This window comes from Dasypus novemcinctus, chromosome 21 (assembly GCF_030445035.2).
Source record: "Dasypus novemcinctus isolate mDasNov1 chromosome 21, mDasNov1.1.hap2, whole genome shotgun sequence".
NCBI lineage: Eukaryota > Metazoa > Chordata > Mammalia > Cingulata > Dasypodidae > Dasypus > Dasypus novemcinctus.
Genome location: NC_080693.1, coordinates 82,316,183 through 82,338,756, shown reverse-complemented (window position 1 = coordinate 82,338,756; position 22,574 = coordinate 82,316,183). Strand labels below are relative to the sequence as shown.

Below are 22,574 nucleotides of genomic sequence, written 5' to 3'. Positions count from 1 at the left end.
GCTCAGGAGACCCTGGGGATCAAACCCTGGACCCTCCATATGGTAGAGGGACGCTCTATCAGTTGAGCCATGTATGCTTCCTTATTCATCTTCGAATCTGCATCTCGAGTGATTTTTCTAAAATTCTTTTTTTAAAAAGATTTATTTATTTACAACCCCCCCCCCCTTTATCTGCTCTCTGTGTCCACTTGCTGTGTATTCTTCTGTGTCTCCTTGTATTCTCATTAGGGGGCTCTGGGAACCAATCTTGGGACTGTATTGAGTGGGAGAGAGGCGATCATTCTCTTGTGCCACCATAGCTCCCTGATCTGCTGTGTCTCTTATTATCTCTCCCCTATGTCTCTTTTTGTTGCGTCTTCTTACTATGCCAGCTCTCTGCATGGGCCAGCACTCCTGCGCAGGGCAGCACTCCTGTGCAGGGCAGTACTCTGTGCAGGCCAGCACTCTGTGGGCCAGCTTGCCACATGGGCCAGCTTGCCTTCACGAGGAGTCCCTGGACCTCATATATGGTAGATGGGAGCCCAATTGCTGGAGCCATATCTGCTTCCCTAAAAGTCTTAAGTGATTGTTCTAGGATATAAATCTTCTGATGTCACTCTCCCATGAAAACTCTCTAATTGCTCTATTTAGTCTATAAGATCAAATCTAAAATCCTTAAGATGGCAGAAAAGAATTCTCCCTGCCCTCCACCTCTCTAGTGTTGACTCCATTTTTGGGTAGGAGAGGCTGTTAAGAGAGCTAATGGCCTAACTGGATGGTTTGGAATGACTGGGACAAGGAATCTCCCTTTGTCTTTGTTTTCACTAGCTAATTTAGGGCTCTACTGGTAGACGGCTCATCTCTAGCAAGCATTTATCTAATTCTTAGCAGTATTTTCCTCCCCACCCCCAGCTTTCTCAAATTATTTTTATTGATATAAATATTTGATGAAAAGATGACCAAATTCTTTTAGGTAGAAGATGTAGAATAAATAAATCATAACACCCAGAACATTTTATTGCATTCATTTGCTTTGTTTTCTCTGAAAACATGGAACTCACCTCATTTATCTTTGGTATATGACAAGTTGGCAGGTATTTATTAACTTTATTTAATTAACTAATTAGCCAACTAGGTAGTAAAATGTGACTAATATTTAGTTCATTTATTAGTGAAATCTTTGATAGGTGTGGTTGTTTGAAGCTGTATGTATCCCAGAAAAAGATGTCCTTAAATTTAATCTATTTCTGTAGGTGCGGACCCAGTGTAAGCAGGATCTTTTGAAGAGGCTATTTTAGTTAAGGTTTGATCCACCTCAATCAGGATGTGACTTAATCCTCTTACTGGAGTCCTTTATAAACAGAGAGAGAGAGAGAGTCACAGAAGCAAGAAGCTGAAAGCAATGAAACCTGGAAGAGAAAGGAGAGAAGAGCAGACACCAGCATGTGCCTTGCCACAGGCAGAGGAGTCACAGATCACTGGAAGCTGGTCTTCAGGAAGAAAGCATTGCCTTGATGATGGCCTGATTTGGACACTTTCTCAGTCTTAAACTGTAAGCTAATACCATTTCATGGTATCTGCTTAAAGCAGTATAGGAAACTAAAACAATAGGCATGCTAAAAGCTAGATAAACTGTACATATATAAAAGTGCTTATTTTCTGATAATACTCTATTACAAAAAACTGAAAACAGAAAGAAAGGGGATTCACTCAGTCATACAGACAATCAAACTAAAATGCTGGGTCTTTCTGTCAACACTGGATGCCAATTTAATATCAGAAACTAATCTGGAATAAGAAAACAAATAATCCAATAAAAATGATCAAAATATTTGAACAGAGTTTTCATCAAAAAACTAAAACAAAAACAAAACAGAAATGGCAAATAAGCACATGAAAAAATGCTCAACGTCAACAGTCATTTGAGAAATGCCAATTAAAGCCACAATAAAATACTACAACATACCTATTAGAATGGCTAAAGTCATAAAAACTGACCAGACCAAGTTTGGTGAGGATGTAAAGAGCTGGAACTCTCATGTACTCTGGGTGAGAATGCAAAATGGTACAATACTTTGGAAGTTAACCATAAACCTACCATATGATCTAGCCATTCCACTTCTAGGAATGTACCCAAGAGAAACGAGAGTCTAAGTACACACGAAGACTTGTACATGAGTATTCATAGAAGGTTTATTTATAGTAGCCAAAACCTAGAAACAACTTAAATGTCCATGAACAAATGTTAAACAAATTGTGATATATCCATACAATGAAATATTGCTCAGCAATAAAAAGGAATGAACTACTGATAGAACAAGGTTGAATCTCAAAAGCATTAGGCTGAGTCAAAGAAGCAAAGAGTACCTACTGTATGATTTCATTTATATAAAACTCTAAAAAATAAAAACTTTTCAATAGTGACAAAGGCAATCAAATTTGTCTAGAGCTAGACAGTGGAAGGAGGCGGGAGAGATGGATTACCAAGGGACACAAGGAAACTTCCAGAGGTAATGGATATATTATCTTGATTGTGGTGATGGTTTCATAGGTGTATACAGGCCTAAAACTTTCCAATTGTTCATTAAATATGTTCAGTTTACTGTACACTGATTATAACTCAGTAAAGCCATTTTATTTCTCAGAAAGCAGATTGTTCCAGCTCATTGGACTTGCCCAGGACAACTAACTAAAGGATGATAATGGATAATACCCATCCCCAAAAAACAGAGTATCTACAACTGCAAACAAGACAGTTCCAGTCATCTTCCCCAAGGAACCTAAGCCCCTCTCAATCAGAAGCAGAGTGGGCAACACCATCCCCAAATCCTCAAGACAGAGGAATGAACAAACATAAGTGGGGAATGTAACTAAGGACCAAAGTAGACTTATTATTATTCTAGCAATGGAAGAACTTGTATCATTGATATAAAGGCAGAGGTTCTGAGGGAGGGAGAGAAAAGAATAGGTGTAACATGGGGCATTTTGGGGACACTGGAATTACCCTGCAAGACAAAGCAATGACAGATACAGGTCATTATACATTTTGTTAAAATCTATGAAATTATAAGGTGCAAAGTGTAAACTATAATGTAAACTACAGACCATGGCTGGTAGCAATGCTTCAATATGTGTTCATCAATTGTAAAAAATGTACCACACTAATGAAAGATGTTGTTAATGGAAAGTGTGGGAGGGGGCGGGGGTAGGATATTTGGGAATCCCCTGTATAGCTGATGTAACATTTATGTAATCTAAAGCTCCTTAAAAAATAAAAATGTCGCAGTTTGATATTATTGATGAATTCCAAAAAGAACTATGCAATTATGTCTGCAAACTGGTCTGTCTGAGGTTTCACTTTTACTTGATTAAATTATGATGAGGGCTTTGACTAGGCTGCATCAGTAGGGTGTTGAGTCCCTGCCTCTTGGTGAGTGGGGACTCACAGATAAAAGACATGGCAAAGGACAGAGTTGGGAGCTTTTGAGCTGGAGTCTGGGAAGTGAATGTACAGGAGAAGAACACAGAGGAATAGAGATGGCCTCTTAGATGCGGCAGAAGCCCTGGAGAGAGAGAGAGAGCTGTTCACCTGATAGTCTACAGCTGGCCTTGGGGAGAGAGCACAGGAGCCAAGCAAACAGAGAAACAGAACCTTGGGAAGAGAAGAACCCAAGAAGCCTGAATTCTTGGCAGACATCAGCAGACATCTTGCCCCAACACATGGCAACAGACTTTGGTCAGGGAAGCAACTTATGCTTTATGGCCTGATAACTGTAAGCTTTTGCCCCAAACAAATACTCTTTATAAAAGCCAACAGATTTCTGGTATTTTTGCACCTGTAACACCCCTTTGGCTGACTAGCACAGAATCTGGTACCAGGAGTGGGGGTAGTGCTTTGCAATTACCAAAATGCTGGAACAGTTTTATAAATGGGCAAGGGGCATTTTTTAGAGGAATTGTGAATGCTTGATGGAAAAGGCAGAGACTGATGATAGGGATATGGACTCTAAAGAGACTTTATGAAGTCTTAGAAGTAAATGATGGGGAAGTCGATTGCCCTGGGAAGAGAGGATCCCAAGAAGCCTGAACTCTTGATAGACATGGGCAGCCATCTTGCTTCAACACATAGCAATACACTTTGGTGAGGGAAGCAACTTATGCTTTATGGCCTAGTAACTGTGAGTTTCTACCCCAAATAAATTCTTTTATAAAAGCCGAGAGATTTCTGATATTTTGCATCAGCACCCATTTGGCTGACTAATACAGATAATAAAAAAAGCAGATTAGAGAGGTGCCTTTAGAACTATATACTATTACTTTCTCTAAACTTGGAAACTGCCATTATGTTTAAAGATTTTTATTTTTTTTACTGAAAAATTATATTAAATAGAGATGTACACTTTCACTTTATCTGAAACTTAACAGAAGCACCCTAAGGAACATGCTGTTGGAGGAATTTGTAACAAAGAAGCACTGAGGGCTGCTTTCCTCTTATTGCTGGATTATTGCCTAAAGAATTTGTGCAAACATGTACCTGTTTAGGACTTTTTTTTCCAACAATAAATTTTCAACTTTTTAAATTGCCTAGAACACACTATATATACATTAGGGGAAAACACACATCTTCATACTCTTTCTTTTGTTCCTAGGGGGAAATTTATTAGCCTGTACCATTGGGATTAAACAATAAAATTAAATACATACTTTAAACATAGAGCAAACACGACTAAAGAAAGATACATCTAATATTTAAAAATATTTAAGAAGACATCCTGTAACGATCCCTCATACATTAACTCTCTTGGGAATCTCTTTCTGCTACTGAAAAGATCCCATGTCCTTAAATTACTTCCTAAAATGAACTGTTATACTGCTAGTTCTGCTAGTTCTGTCACTACTGACCTATTGCATCTTGTACAAATCATTTAATCCTTATAGATTTTTTCTTATCTAACACAGGAATTGGATAATTTCTAAGGATCCTTCGAACTGTTAAGATTTTTATTAATTTGTAGCCAGGCACAATAAGACACGTGTCAAAATTCCAAAACCAAATTAATGAGATGACAGACAATATGGCTAAAGAGATAAACAACATCAAGAAGACACTGAGCAAGCACAAAGAATTTGAAAACCTGAATAGAAAATTAACAGAGCTCATGGGAATGAAAGACATGATAGATGAGATCAAAAACAAGTTAGAGGGAGCATATGTGGCTCAAGCACTTATGTATCCACCTCCTATATTGGAGGTCCCAGGTTTGGTTCCCAGTGCCACCTAAAGAAAAAAACAAGCAGACAACAGACAGACAATGAGCAAAAATAATGAGCAAACAGATGAGGGAGCCATCACGGGGGAGCGGGGATAGGAACACATTAGAGGCATACAACAGCAGACTCAAAATGATAGAAGAAAGAATAAGTGATCAAGAGGAAACAGTTGAAATTGAAAAGAGAGATGAACAGAGAAAAAAAAGAATGTGAAAAATTGAGCAGGGGCTCAGAAAGTAGAATAACATGAAGCTTAACCACCTTGGTGCCATGGGAATTCCAGAAGGAGAAAAAAGGGAAAAGAGGCAGAATGAGTATTTATGGAAATAATGCCCTAAAATTTCCTAACTCTCACGAAAGAAATGAATTTACATGGCCAAGAAGCAGTGTACTCCAATTTGAATAAATATGAATAGACCTACTCCAAGACACATACTACTCAGAATGTCAAATACCGAAGACAAAGAAAAAATTCTGAGAGCAGCAAGGGAGAAGCAAACCATCACATAAAAGGGACTCCCAGTAAGACTTAGAGCAGATTTCTCATCGAAACCATGGAAGCGAGAAGGTGGAGGTGTGATACAATTAGGACACCGAAAGAAAAATTGTGAGTCAAGAATTCTTATCCAGAAAAACTGTCCTTGAAATACAAAGGTAATTTCACAAACCAACAGAAAAACTAAGAGAGTTTGTAAAAAAGAATCCATCTTTGCAGGAAATATTAAAGAAAGCCTTTAGAACCTGAAAGAAAAAGACAGGAGAGAGAGGCTTAGAGGAGAATATAGAAAAAAGAATAGAAGAAAGGATAACCAAGAGAGTAAAAAGATGAAAATAAGATATGACATATGAAAACCAAAGAGTAAAATGGTAAATAAGCATTTATCGTAATATCACTGAATGTAAACAGATTAAACTCCCCAGTCAAAAGATATAGGCTGACAGAATGAATAAAAAACATGAGGCATCCATATGCTGCTTACAAGAGACTCATCATAAACCCAGGGATACAAACTGGCTCAAAGTAAAGCTTGTGAAAAGATACTTATGCAAATGGTACACAAAAATGAGCAGGAGTAGCTATATCAATATTAGACAAAAAAAAAACAAACATACTTTAAATGCAAAAAAGTTATGCGATACAGAAGACCATTATATATTAATAAATGGGACAATCCACCAGGAGTAAGTAACAGCCATAAATATCTATACAACTAACCAGGGTGCCCCCAAATGTATGAGGCAAACTCTGAGATAACTGAAGGGAGAAATACACATTTCTACAATAATCCTTGGAGACTTCAAAATGCCACTTATATCATTAGATAGAACAATTAGACCCAAGATCAACAAGTAAACAGAGAACTTGAAAAACATGATAAAATAGATGTGTAACAGACATATACAGAACATTACACCCAAACTCAGTGGGTGATACATTCTTCTCAAGTGCTCATGGATCTTTCTCTAGGATAACCACAAGTTAGGTCATAATGCAAGTCTCAATAAACATAAAAAGATTAAAATTATTCAAAGCACTTCATAGTTCATAACAGAATGAAACTGGAAATCAATAATAGACAGCAAGAGGTAAATTTGCAACTATGTGGAGGCTGAACAACACAATCCTAAATAATCAGAGGATCAAAGAAGAAATTCTAAGTGAAATTATTAGTAGTATAATAAATATATTGAGATGAATGAAAATGAGAACACAACTTACCAAAACTTATGGGATACAGAGAAGGCAGTTCTGAGAGAGAAAGTTCTAGCCCTAAATGCCTATATTAAAAAAGAGAGAACTAAAATCAAAGATCTTACTGAATAACTGGAGAAACTAGAAAAAGAACAGCAAACCACTCCCAAAGCAAGCAGAAGGAAGGAAAGAACAAAGATTAGAGCAGAAATAAATTAAATTGAGAACAAAAAAACAATAGAGTAAGTCAACAAAACCAAAAGCTGGTTCTTTGAGAAGATCAATAAAATTGACAAACCCCTCTCTAGACTAAGAAAAAAAGAGAGAAGATGAAAATAAATAAAATCAGAAATGTAAGGGGTGAGGGTATGACTGACTCCACAGAAATAAAAAGGGTTGTAAGAGGATATTATGGGAAACTATGCCAACAAATTAGACAACCTAGATGAAATGGACAAATTCCTAGAAATGCACAAACAACCTACACTGACACTGTAAGAAATATACAAGATCTTAACAAACCAATCACATTTAAAGAGATTGAATCAGTCTTCAAAAATCTCCCAACAAAGAAAATTCCAGGACCAGATGGCTTCATGGGTAAATCCAATCAAGCATTTCGAGAAGAACTGACATCAATCTTGTTTAAACTCTTCCGAAAAATTGAAAAGGAGGGAAAATTACCCAAAATATTTTATGAAGCCAACATCATCCTAATACCAAAGCCAGATAAAGACACTACAATAACAGAAAATTACAGACCAATCTCTCTAATGAACATAGATGCAAAAATTCTCACCAAAATACTTTCAAATAGAATCCAACAGCATATCAAAATACTTATATACATCACGACCAGGTGGGATGTATTCCTGGTATGCAAGGAGGTTCAACATAAGAAAATCAGTGGAAGAGATCACGTTAACAAATTGAAGGAAAAAAAACATATGATCATCAAGATCGATACAAAATAGATATTTGACAAAATCCAGCATCCTTTCTTGATTAAAAACACATTGAAAGAAGATAGGACTAGAATGAAAATTACTCAATATGATAAAAGGCACATATGAAAAACCCAGAGCCAACATCATACTCAATGGAGAAAGGCTGAAAGCTTTCCCTCAACGATCAGGAACAAGACAAGGATACCCACTGTCACTACTGTTAATCAACATTGTGCTAGAAGTTCTAGCTAAAGCAATTAGATAGATAGATAGGTAGTTAGATAGACAGATAGGTAAACAAATGGCATCCAAATAGGAAAAGAAGTAAAACTCTTAATATTGGCAGATGACATGATACTATACTAAGAAAATTCTGAAATGCTGATGACAAAGCTACTTGAGCTAATATATGAGTTCAGCGAAGTGGTAGGATACAAAATCAAGCAATAATGAATAATGTTTTTGTATACTAGTTCTGTGCACAAACTGAGGAGGACATCAAGGGAAAAATCCTATTTACAGTAACAACAAAAAGCCTCCAATACCTAGGAATCAATTTAACAAAAGAAGTACAGGACTTATATGCAGAAAACTACAAAAAAAAAAAAAAAAAAGGCTAAAAGAAATCAAAGAAGGTCTAAACAAATGGAGAGACATTCCGTGTTCATGGATTGGAAGACTAAATATTGTGACAATGTCAATCCTACCCAGACTGATTTATAGATTTAATGTAATACCAATCAAAATTCCAAGAGCCTATTTTACAGAAATAGAAAAGGCAATTACCAAATTCATTTGGAAGGGAAAGTGAACCCAAATAGTCAAAAGCATTCTAAAAAAGAAGGGCAAGGGAAGCAGATGTGGCTCAAGTGATAAAGCCTCTGCCTACCATGTGGGAGGACCCAGGTTCAATCCCTGGGGCATCCTGGTAAAAAAGAAGAGAAAGCATGCCTGCACAGTGAGCGGGTGCCCATGAGGCAAGCCAAATGCCCATGTGGTGAGCCAAGTGCCCACAAGGTAAGCCAGTGCCCGTGTGGTGAGCCAGTGCCCACAAGGTAAGCCAGTGCCCGTGTGGTGAGCCAGTGCCCATGCAAGTGAGTCACGCGGCAAGATTGTGACAACAAAAAGAGAGATGAAGGAGAGAGTCAAGGTGAGGCACAGCAGATACCAGGAACTGAGGTGGCACAGCTGACAGGGAACCTCTGTCCACATCAGAGGTCCCCAAGATCAAATCCCGGTGAATCCTAAAGGAGAAAGATGAGAAAAAAAGAGAAACATATACAGAAGCTCATACAGCTAATGGACACAGACAGTAAAAAAAGCAGGGTGGGGGGAAGGGGAAATTAATTAATTAATTAATTAAAAATAAAAAAGGGCAACATGAGAGGAATTTCACTGCAGGACCCTGAAACACATTACAGAGCTACCGTGGTCAAAACAGCATGGTGGGCCCCCAAGTGCAACGGCAAAGACCAACAAAGAAGGATTTTCCAACAATGAGCCCTTGATACTGATGACTATGTTTATGAGTCTTTATGCCTGAAATATGAACTAGGCCTAGAGCTACACAGTACCTAAGAATTACCTCCTGAGAGCCTCCATGTTGCTCAAATGTGGCCACTCTCTTAAGCCAAACTCAGCAAGTAAATGCATTACATTCCCCATGGCATGGGACATGACTCCCAGGGATGAGCCTCCCTGATGCTGAGGGATTACTACCAAGCACCAGCTGGTGATGTAAATAGAAAAAGACTTGAATAAAAGGGTCAACTCAGACCAGCAGAATATCTCAGCCCACATGTAGGATCACGTGTTAAAAACTGCTTTGTGACCTTGAATAAAAGGGGGAAATGGCAAAGACAAATGAGTTTATATGGCTAAGAGTCTTCAAAAAAAGAGTCAGGAGGTCATCAGGGGGTCACACTTACACACTGCTCAGGAGGACCTCGGAAACAGCCAAAGTGGATACAACCCCAGGTACTGGTTCTCCTAAGGGCTATGGAGACCCACAGGGATATGGTCATGGTAGACAGCTCTGGATTTCAGTACCATGTCAGTGGGCCCTACTTTGGAATTTGTGTCCCTGAATGTGATGGAGTTGGGACTCAGATGTGACCTTTCTACACATGCCTCTTCTGTCACTTTTACTGAACCTTTGGTTGGTGCTAGGGTTGGTGTTTACTCAGGAGACTTGACTCTCTAGACTGTCCATGTGCCAGTTAGGCCCAGAGCCTCAGCAGAGTTGCAACTCTTACTCTCTGGTTCATTGGACTTAATGCAGGTCAGCTAACAGGAAAGTGAAGATGGTCAACCACCACACCGGGGAACTGAGAGTGCCTACAACTGCAAGCAGGAGAACTGCATCCATCATCAATGTGTAATCTAAGCCTCCTCTCAATATAGAGATGGAGTGGACATCACCATTCCAGGGCCCACAGAACGGAGGAATAAAATATGGATTAGAGTAGACTTACTGATATTCTACTATAAAACTATTGTACTACTAATAGAAGAAATTGTATCACTGATGGGGAGAAAGTGGCTACAGTAGTTGCTGAGGGCAGGAAGTGGGAAGAAGAGATGTGATGAGGGGGCATTATTGGGACTTGGAGTTGTCCTAAATGATACTGCAGGGTCAGATGCTGGACATTATATATCCTGCCATAATCCACTGAATGTACTGGGAGAGAGTGTGATCTATAGGGTAAACTATTATCCACGTGGTGCAGCAGTGCTCCGAAATGTGTTTGCCGAGTGTGATGAGTGTGCCACAATGATGGGGAGGTTGTTGGTATGGGAGGAGTTGAGTGGTGGGATGGGGTTATACGGGAACCTCTTATGTTTTTTATAATGTAACCTTTTTTGTGATGTATGCATCTTCAAAAAAATACAATTTATAAAAAAGATGGGGGTAGGGGTGAGGTGTGGGTTATATGGGAACCTCTTATTCTTTTAATGTAATGTTCTGTGTGATCTATTAACTTTAATTTTAAAAAGTGTTATTTAAAAAAATAAAAATAAAAATAAAAAAGAAGGGGAAAAAACCCAAAAACCCAGCACAGTGGGAAGAGGCTGTGGCTCAAGCAACTGAGCTCCCGTTTACCATATGGAAGACCCAGTCTCACTCTCCAAGACCTCCTGGTAAAGAGGGAAAAAAAAGGCATCCCAGACCTGAGCTGTGAGGTGCAGACACCCACACGGCAAAGCAGTGCACCCCACTCCCAAACCAACAAAACAAAATAGCATGGTACTGGCATAAAAATAGCTATATCGGTCAGTGCAATAGAACTGAAAAACCATAAATAAATCCATACCTCTATGGCCAACTGGTTTCCCACAAACCTACCAAAGCCATGTTAATGAGAAAAAACAGTTTCTTCAACAAATGGTGCTGGGAGAACTGGACATCCATAACCAAAAGAATGAAAGAGGACCCCTATCTCACTCCCTATACAAGAATCAACTCAAAAAGGATCAAAGACCTAAATATAAAATCCAGGACCATAAAACTACTAGAAGAAAATGTAGGGAAACATCTTAAAGACCTTGTGGAAAGCGATGGACCTTACACCCAAAGCATGAGCAATAAAACAAAAAATAAATAAATGTGATTTCCTTAAACATTTTTGCATCTCAAAGGATTTGTCAAAAGGGTGAAAAGGCAACTGATTCAATGGGAGAAAATATTTGGAAATCACATGTCCAATAAGGGTTTCATATCCACAATATATAGGGAGATGCTACAACTCAACTATAAAAAGATTTAAAAAAAACATTGAAAAATGGGCAAAAGACTTGACTAGACATTTATCCAAAGAAGAAATATAAATGGTGAAAAAACACATGAAGAAATGCTCAACATCCCTAGCAACTGATGAAATGCAAATCAAACTACAACGAGATATCATTTTATACCTATCAGAATGGCCACTGTTAAAAAGACAAGTGCTAGAGAGGATGTAGAGAGACAGGAACACTTATTCACTGTTGGTGGGAATGTAGAATGGTACAGCCACTGTGAAGGACTGTTTGGCAGTTCCTAAGGAAGTTGAATACAGACTTGCCAGGGACCTGGCAATACCACTACTAGGTATACACCCAGAAGAACTGAGAGGAATGACATGAACAGACTTCTGAATAGCGATGTTTATAATGGCATTATTCACAATTGCCAAAAGATGGAAATAACCCAGGTGTCCATCACTGATGAATGGATTAACAAATTGTGGTATATACACAAATGGAATATTATGCAGCTCTAAGAAGAAACAAAGTCCTAAAACATTTGACAACATGGATGAACCTGGAGGATATTATGTCGAGCAAAGCAAGCCACAAACAAAAGGACAAATACTGTATGGTTGCACTACTATGAACTAAACATATTGCTTGATCTCTTGGAGTAATAACTTGAATATGGGTCACTAAAAAATAGAATGAGGTTAGAGAATGGAAAGCTGAGGGTTAACTTGCGCAGAATTGGTAAAAAAAGGACGTGTGTTAATCTATGGAAATGAACAGAAAAGGTGAAAGTCCAACATGTCTGTATCTAGCAGTACTATTATATGGGTATGAAAGGGGTTTAAAGGGAAAATCTAAGGTTTTGTATATTATTAAAAGGAAAGATAAAAAATGGAACATGACTATAGCATAGTAAAACTGCACGTGAAATGAGTAAAATTACATATATGACTCTTTTTCTTTGAATTTGAACAAATACATTTTAACACTATAAGATGTTAATATCAGATATAAAACATTATGCAAAGTAAAAGAAATCAGGCACAAAGTATTACATATTGTATGATTCCGTTTATATAAAAGGTAAATATAAATCAGTTGGTAAAGATGAAATTAGATTAGTGGTTATATAGGGCTGGGGAAGGATTCCTAAGCGGTATGGAGTTTTTCTTTTTGGAGTAATGAAATTGTTCTAAAATTTTGTAGTGATGAATGCATAACATTGATTATGCTAAAAGCCATTGATTATACACTCTGGATAGATTATACAGTATAGGAATATATCTTAATAAAATTGCTTAATAAATAACTTATTGTGCAAGAATAGCCAGAAATAGTAGCTATGTACTGCAGGAGTAGCATAGAGAGATTGAGGGGTGAAGAATTTTGTTAGTTTTTCTATTATTGAAATAATGAAAATACTTTTAATAATGATTGAAGTGATGAATGCACAACTATGTGATTATACCAGATACTACTGATTATACACTTTGGATGATGTGTGGGCTTTATTAAGATGTCAATAAAACATACTTGTTTTTTAAAAAAAATACTCTAATGCTAACTGAGGTGATGAATGCACAACTATGTGATTATACCAAATTCCACTGGTTGTACACTTTGGATGAATTGTATACTTTATTAATATGTATCAATAAATTTGGAAAAAATATATATATTGTACCAAACAATTAACTGCTGAATAGACTTTCAGCTACTGCCTCTAAGGGTAACTCATATATTTAAAGTAACATTTGGTTTGATTTTGTGGATACGAAAATCCTCAAGGAAACTGCCCAATTTTATTATACTGTGTAACCCAGGGAAACATGCATCTGAAGCTTCACAAATACTAACTGCTGATTATTTTACTGACATTCCTGAGAGACTGGCAAAGAGCAGTCCATTGCCTCAGCAAAACAGGAGTACCACTTAATTAGTCAAGTGCAGACATAATGAGCTCTCATTTCTCTTTGTTTTCATCTTAATCTATGAAATTGGAAAGGCATGTTTCAAACCTCAGTTCTCACTACTTTTCACTTATGTCATAGAAAAAGCTTCATAAACATACGTTCAGGATGAGCCTTAAGAGCAGGATAGCATACTGCCCTACAGTGTGTGACCCCAAAACCCTTACCATTTGTATTAGTCAATCAAACGCGTGCTGATGCAAAATACCAGAAATTGGTTTGTTTTCTGTTTTGTTTTTTTTATTTTCTCTCCCCTTCCCTGCCCACCCCCACCCCAGTTGTCTGTTCTCTGTGTCCATTCGCTGTGTATTCTTCTGTGTCCACTTGCATTCTTGTCATGCAGCACTGGGAAACTGCATCTCATTTTGTTGTGTCATCTTGCTGCATCAGCTCTCTGTGTGTGCGGCGCTATTCCTGGGCAGGCTGCACTTTTTTCACGCTGGGCGGCTCTCCTTATAGAGTGCACTCCTTGCCTGCATCAGCACTGTGCATGGGCCAGCTCATCACATGGGTCAGGAGGCTCTGGGTTTGAACCTTGGCCCTCTCATGTGGTAGGCGGACACCCTATCCGTTGGGCCAAATCCGCTTCCTTGGTTTGGTTTTTATAAAGGGTATTTATTTGGGGTAGGAGCTTACAGATACCAGGCCATAAAACCTAAGTTACTTCCCTCACCAAAGTTGATTTGGAGCAAGATGACTGCTGACATCTGCGAGGGTTCAGGCTTCCTGGGTTCCTACGAAGTTCCTGGGGCTTGCTTTTCTCTGGGTCCAAAGTTCCTTTCTTCCTGGGGCTGGCTTCTCTTTCCTCTGTGTGCTGACTTCCCGTGGCTCCAGCTTAAGTCTTCATTAAATTTCAACATCAAAACTCCAACATCAGAAAATCCTCAACTCTGTCCTTGCCATACCTTTTATCTGTGAGTCCCCACCCACCAAACTGATCATAAATCAATTGTGCCCAGTTACAGATCAGATTACAAGCATAATCTAATATTTCTTTTTGGAATTCATCAATAATATTAAACTGCTACACTGTTCAATATAAGGTTATTTAAAGAATATGCTTTCAATTGATCACATTAACAAGGACACAAGAAGGTTTTCTTAAAATTAACAATTACAAACTAGGTGCATGGCTAAGTTGGATACTTGGCTACAAAACCGAAACTCAACTTCTTACAAGCATGATCAGGATACAATTAAAGTATGTGAATTAATAAAAGTACATAGCCCAAAATCATACATCATAGGGAATTTGAATCATAATGGGTCATCAAGATATGTGTTTTCATATATGATATGACTTAACTTTGAATTTTTTATATGGAAAAATTTTCCTATTTTATGAATTTTTAAAATCTGGCCATCACCACTGAATTAAGTTAAATTCCCATTTAAGTGTATTATTCTAGTTAATCTTAAAATAAAAATGAATCCTTTACAAATCCCCAGAAAACAATATGGAGAATTTCGGCTCACAGTCATTATATCACATATAAAGTTACTACCTGTGCCAAAATTAAGGACAGTGCCCAGAATTAAGAAATTAGTGGTTACCAAAACAAAGCCAATTAGAGTCTAAAGTGTCCAGCACCATGAGTGCCACAGGAGAGAAAAACTAATATACAAGTTAATGCTATTTCATAAGAGGTTTCTACCTGTTTCCTCTTCCTCTTCAGAGTGACAGCACCTAGGATCTTAGTCACCAAGACAGTTCTCTCTTCCCAGTGCAAAGACTATGTTCAGGAGGCATTATGAAGGGCTATTCTGTTTATGAATACACCAGTGCAGGGGCTTTCGAATTGCTGTTGAGTGGCTGGGGCCAGGAGAATGCAAGTTTGGGGGACAGTGAAGAGTCCATATGAAAAGATATGGACATTAATAAAGCATTAATAAAGAGATGCTTTCAGGAAACGGAGGTGGCTCAATCAAATTGGGCTCCCGTCTACCATATAGGAGGTCCAGAGTTTGATGTCCAGGGTCTCCTGGTGAGGGGAAGCTGGCCCACGCAGCGAGCTGGCCCACGTGGGAATGCTGCCCTGCGCAGGAGTGCTACCCTGCGTGGGAATGCCGCCCAGCATGGGAAAGTCATCCTATGCAGGAGTGCCAGCCGACACTGAGAGCTAGCACAGCAAGATGACACAACAAGAGACATAGAGGAGAGAAAATAAGATGTAGCAGAACACGGAGTTGAGGTGGCACAAGGGAGTAATTTCCTCTCTTCCATTCTGGAAGGTTCCAGAATCAGTTCTAGGAGTTGTCTAATGAGAATAGAAGCAGACACAGAAGAACACACAGTAAATGGACAGAGAGAGCAGACAATGAGGGGGATGGGGAGGAAAAACAAATAAAACAAATCTTTTTAAAAAATAAATAGATGCTTTCAAGGATGGCCAACAAAATGGTTAACTGGTGAATACCTCAGGATGGAGGGATTTCAAATAAACTTTAATTTCTTCTTTTTAGATAATATTCTAATTATTTTCAGTGGCAATATACTACTTACATGCCTTCATTAGTGGAGAAAAAATAAATAAGGACAAGATGACAACAAAACTACCCCCTCTGCAATGAAGGGCCTGAAGGTGGACAGGACCTCAGACATATCAATAAGCTCATGGCCCACCCACAGGAAGATTCTTATTGGTGCGTTTGCACCGAGATTCCAGCGGAAAGGGAGGAGGCAGGACCTGTGGAGGCCAGCGTGCCCTCCCTACTGGAACTGAGACCTCGGAGCTGTAGAGGACGTCACTCCCACTGCCACATCAGGGCAGGATGCAGGGCGCAAGGAGCAGCAGCTTAGTGTTTCACACAAACTTGCTCTCTTGACTAGAAACTTCAAAAGAGAGAGAAATACCTCTACAAAGAAACACCACTGGGGGATACAACTTCTGATTTATTTGTAATTTTGCAAAGCACACTTTCTAGAAACCTAGTTTTTAGATTTGTGGAAAGGGGAAAAACATACTATATACTAGAATAAGTTATTCACAAAAGATAAATTTCTAATTAATTCAGTTCTGCATTAGTCTTTTACATGAAGGTTCACAGTTCAAGTTCAGTGGTTATAGCCAGATTTTTTTTTCTTTTTTTAAAGATTTATTTATTTATTTAATTTCCCCCCCTCCCCTGGTTGTCTGTTCTTGGTGTCTATTTGCTGCGTCTTGTTTCTTTGTCCACTTCTGTTGTCGTCAGCGGCACGGGAAGTGTGGGCGGCGCCATTCCTGGGCAGGCTGCTCTTTCTTTTGTGCTGGGCGGCTCTCCTCACGGGCGCACTCCTTGCGCGTGGGGCTCCCTCACGCGGGGGACACCCCTGCGTGGCACGGCACTCCTTGCGCGCATCAGCACTGTGCATGGCCAGCTCCACACGGGTCAAGGAGGCCCGGGGTTTGAACCGCGGACCTCCCATATGGTAGACGGACGCCCTAACCACTGGGCCAAAGTCCGTTTCCCAGCCAGATTTTTTTAAAAGCTCATAAGCATAATTAACATTATAGTGAAGACTGATCTATCAAGAACAGACTAGGGAAGCAGATGTGACTTGACTGAGTGTCCGTCTACCATACGGAGGGCCCAGGGTTTGATCCCCAGGGCCTCCTGACCCATGTGAGCTGGCCCACATGCAGTGCGGTTGTGCGCAAGGAGTGCCATGCCACCCAAGGGCACCCCTGCATAGGGGTGTGTTCCTCGTAAGGAGAGCTGCCCCGTGTGAAAAAAAAAGTGCGGCCCACCCAGGAGTGGCACCGCACACACGGAAAGCTGACGCAGCAAGATGACACACCAACAAAAAAAGAGATGCAGTTTCCCAGTGCCACCGGATAATGCAAGTGGACCCAGAAGAACACACAGCGAATGGACAGAGAGAGCAGACAACGGGGATGAAGGGGAGAGGAAAAAAAAAAAAGAACAGACTAGACTAGCTAATACTCTCTGGAAGAAAGCAGAGAGGTATAATGTGTGTCTAATATATTCTGAAAGTATTTAAAATAAAACAATATTTAAAGAGGTTAAGTTTCACTTATTGAGAAAATTAAATAAAATACAATGCTGGATAATACAACTATTGCTCTATCAAGAGAATGGGGTATAATATCATAGAGCAAAAAAGTATTAATTGGTTTGGTCTAGTTTAAGCTAATTATCAAAACCAAAGCAATTTAAACTTCTTTCTACTACACAGATTGGATTCAGTATATTGTACAATATAATTCATAATTCCAGCCTCTCTCTTAAAAGTATTCAACTCCTGGGCTCTCTCAAATGGCTAACTCTTTTCCACATTCACACAGCTCAGGGGACTGAGACTTATAGGAGCTACTTCTTAGAGAAAGCAGTGCTCTCCAGCTCTGGGTGATTACTTGGGGCGGGTCACCTCCTCATGCAGGCAGTGTGATCTGGCCAACTCTGCCACCCCTTAGCACAGTGACCTGGTCTGTTATTTTTCCTCTGAGCCTCCTTTTCTTGTCTTACAAGGTCATTCTGAAACACAGTAGATACTTGAGCCACAGTAGACACTGAAATGCCTGCTGTGGTGCACCGTTCCTGGATGCTGTAAGTGCAGGAAGACCCTGGGCTCATCATACCGGCTTTTCACCAGTTAGGCAGCCTTGGGGGTACTCAGCAAGCGTTCACAGCTCCAGTTTACTCATTTTCTTATTGGAGAGCGTGTCCTCACCAGTACACAGCTGTGACAATTAGAAACAAGCAGGGCCAAGCAAGGGGCAGAGGCTGGCCCTACAGTGGTGGACAAATGAGGATGCGGATCGAAGACTGGCTGATGGTACGTGGTCCTGGGATCTGGGGGTGCAGAGTGACAAGGACCATGCAGCCCCAGTGCCTGTGGCCTACAGGACAGAGCAGGGAAACAGACTCAAATGCTAGGAGGCTGGAAAAGTGCTTCTATCTTACACGTGAATATGAGTATTCATACTATTCCTACTGTGTATTCCATATACTCAGTCAGGTCCATCCTGCATTGTCTAATTCAAATGTCCAGTTGGAAACTCAAAACCACTGTTTCACAGGCAGTTAATATTGATTTGAGGCAGTAATAATGGAGAAACTGAGAATAATATAAACCTTGATGCTGCTGTATTCATGAACGAACTACCAAGCAGAACTGCTATTTTTAATTTGAAGAGCATTTTTTGTTTATAAGGATATTTATAATCATTATTACAACCTGTTCAAAGGCTATAGTTAGCACAGTTACTGACAAACTGTACTCAAAGGAGCAGTATTTTAGAGAAGATAAAAGGAGAAGATTAAAAACCCAGTAGAGTTTGGAGTAAGCAATGAAAATACTCATCAGAACAGTAACAGAAAAAAATAACTGTATAAAATGTCAGGGCAATGCAATTCATGATCACTATACAACAATATGCAATTTGAGAAGAAAACAATTATAAGGACAATGAAACAGAATCAGGTTTAAAAACTCAAAACATTAAAAAGAAAAAGGAAATGGATAACAATTCAATAATTCTGTATTTTTAATATCAATAAGAAATCAATGTTTTTACATTCCGGATCATAAATTCAAATTTAACTATATACTATGACCCTATGTACACTTCTAAAAAGAAGTCTTATGAAAAATTGGTGCTCTTGAGAGTAGAAGGCAGAAAATATTGTTTCATTATGTTGTCCTTTAATATTTATTTTATATATCTCTTAATGTGACTAGTATACAGGCATCAAGGCCAAGGGTCAGGAGGTGTGGGCTCACTTGAATCCCATCTTTGCCACTAACTGCAAGACCAAGAATAGGCCACATAACTCATAACATGAGCCTCAGTTTCTTCATCTGTAAATTATAATACCTGTCCTACTCAATTAGGAAGTTCAAGTAAGATAATACACATAAAGTACACTTTCTAAATTACAAACTACTAAACACAAGTAGAATATTAGTGGTGGTTTTGCCTAAGGCAACGATGTCACAAAAATCTTCATAGTGCATGTGTCTGCATGTACAATTGTAAACATGTGATGGTCCAATTTAAAGTAAAAAATTTAAAATAATTAAGACTATTGATTACAGCTAACTTTTATTGGGCACCAACTATGTGCTAGGCACTAAGCTAAGTGCTTTTCAGGCATGCTCTCATTTAGTCTTCATAACACTTTTTGAGGCAGGTCCCATTACCATTCTCATTTTAAATAGGAAATACCTGAGGCTTAAGGAAGTGAAGTAGCTTGCCCCAAATTAAACAGAACTGGTAGAGTGACTCCGGAGTGAGTTGTATTAACCACTCAAAGGTTCCTAAACATATCAAATATAAAATGAAGAGGCTTAGAGAGTGGCTTCCATTTTCGCTCCTTCTACATCTCCAACAAATCACAGGGATGCCAAAGTTATCATGAGAACGACATATGTTTCAATCAATATACCCACAAATTCAAGAATAAGAAATTCTGAACTTGGGAGGATTAAAAAAAAAAAAAGGAAACTTACATATCAGTAAGCAAAGGGGGAATAAAGAAAGAAAATAATTCTTTTTACCCTAAGAGGGGACAACGAGAAATTGGAAGCTTTAAAAAAAAATCAGTATTCTTCGTTTTTATTAACTTATACATTGAGTCCTTATCAACTTTATAAATTGAATCCTTGTTTGGTGGAAATCAAACCAAAGGAAAACTAAAAATCAGGTTTACAAAACTAACAACATTCTTCAGGCATTTTTAGATTAAGTAAATGCCAATGAGATGCAAATGTAAAACCAGTGATAAATGATGAATTTCACAGTGAATAATAAAAAGTAGACTGAAAAGCTGAGTTAGATTCTCTGTTTTTAACCATCAATTAAAAAAATAAGTCACCTTCATCATAAAAAGTTATGCTGCCATAAAATGTTTTCCCCCAAATAGAAATAAACTTACCTTTGGTTTTTTGATCAGCAGCCTGAAAAAAAAAATCAGAAACTCTTTAGGAATAATGTGTAGGATATAAACATCTATGAAAATTATAAGCAGATTTCTAATATTAGAAATTTTATAAACAAGTTTTGTCCCAGTTGATTTATTATAATTTATTACTGAGAAAAAATGTACAATTGTCTACATGCTATTAATTACATGTCAAAAATGCTCTAAAGGCCAAAAAAATTCTATTATGGAACCCATGTGAGCTCTATATTATACTGTCTAAAAGGCATTCAGTTCAAATTACAAAATATATTTACACAAGGCAACAACAAAAATAAAGGCATAAGTTAGTTTTAAATGCCATAAAATTCAAAGTATGACTACAAAGTTTATAGTGGGACATTTTATTTTTTAATATTTACTAACAGAATTTATAAAAGAAAATCTGACAAAAACTACAAAACATTTCTATCTTTTCTAATGAAATCAGTTAAATGGCCTTTCTTCATCTCTTAGATATGGCTATTCTATACAATTTCTTTCTAGTAGAATGTCATGAACATTCTTTATTGTCACAAACTAAATGAAACTTCTCTAAAACACAGCTCTAGTATTTCTAGTTTTGCTCTTTAAGAAAGCCAATTTGTGGCTGTCACCCTAGTAAAATACCACTTACACAGTATCTATTATTAATTATAAATTTAGCATATTGATTTTCAAAAGTAATAGAATTAAACTTAGTCACGCAATGGCTATGATAATGTCTATGAGACACGATGATTACAAAGACAATGAAGATTAGGAGTGACTCTTGTCAAACCTTTTTCTGAGCACCTTCCTTCTTTTTCTTTTCTTCCTGCTTTTTCTTTTTCTTTTCTTCCATCAAACGTTCCTCTCCTTGTGTTTCTTGTTCTTTCTCCCTGAAAATAGAAAAGTAGTATTAGTATGACACCCATTTTAAATAAAACAATGAAAAAGTATTAGCTCTAGAAAGTTGTAAGCTGGGCAGAGTCCCACACGGACCGGGACACTGTAAGAAGAGGTGTTAGAAATGGCCATTTCCCTGCAAATCTGGATAAATTTCTCTAGGACTATGGCAAGTTATGGCTAAGTTGTCTCATTCATTTGGCCCACGTTTCTTGAGCACCAACCTACTATCAAACATTGTATCAGGAGATGAGAGCAAAAGGGAGCAAGACGCAGCTCCAATTGTCCAGCACCAGACCAGTATTGCTCAAGGTACCATCATCAGAACCACCTGGGTACCAACTGAAACTATTGATTCCTGGGTTCTACTCCAGTCCAACCAAATCAGAATCTTTGGAAGGGACTCTTTTGTGGAACTAAATTACATGTTTGTTCGATAAACCACCATTCTTTGAACAGATTCCTGTGCAGTACTGTGCGTGTCCAGAAGGTCTACCTGGAACGCAACAGAGAGTGTGGCTGCCCCAAATCAGGCAGCCCGAGAACCAAGGTCAAAGCTGTAAAGGAATCGGGCTGGCAAGAGCCGTTGTGCCTGTTTCCAGTTTTACTGTCAGCTCCAAGTTTCCTCTTCATGACATGCTCTGTGGTAGGAGTGAGCACCAGGCCTTCTCGGTAGAGGGCGTGGGAGGAAGGGGCTCTCCAGCCTTCCTGGATGCCACGGGGTGAGGACAACCTCTGATGCACTGCCCTGGCCGTGTGCCCAGACTGTGAGGTCCCTCAGCACCCCACAGCCCTGGCCCTGTGACCCTCTGGTCATAGACACTGTGAGCTTCAGATCTCCTGCCCACTTGCCCCTGCCAGGACTCTCTCTTGGGGTCCTCCTGACAAGGACGCTGCATGCTCTGCCACCTGCTGCCTCCACTCCCTCGGCACACCCCCAGGCCGAACATCTGGCCGCGGCTTGCCTACAAGTGCACCTTCAAGGAGGTCTCAACCTCAGCTTAGGAGAGGGGGTCCCCCTTCCAAGTCTGTCATTGTGTGGCTACTCTCTCTCAGCCCTAGGGTACCATATACTTTCTTTAGTTATTCTCTTATCACAGTTTACTCTTTATATTATTTCCCCCCGTTTATATCACTGTATGGCTCTATCTCCTGATTGGACCTAGATTGACAGAGGTAGGG

The 22,574-nt window shown here is 38.9% G+C and overlaps 1 protein-coding gene across 6 annotated transcripts in view; it reads right to left on the bottom strand.

Annotated features, from left to right (window-relative positions):
• TNRC6C (trinucleotide repeat containing adaptor 6C) overlaps positions 1-22,574 on the bottom strand; it is a 180,948-nt gene that overhangs the window by 109,816 nt on the left and 48,558 nt on the right. For all 6 annotated transcript variants that reach the window (XM_012525910.4, XM_058284802.2, XM_058284800.2 and 3 more), the window contains 2 exons: positions 21,286-21,385; positions 20,481-20,502 (listed from right to left, as the gene is read on the bottom strand). In XM_012525910.4, the coding sequence (XP_012381364.2) occupies positions 20,481-20,502; positions 21,286-21,348 (85 nt within the window). In that variant the 5' untranslated portion in view covers positions 21,349-21,385. The remainder of the gene's footprint in view (positions 1-20,480; positions 20,503-21,285; positions 21,386-22,574) is intronic.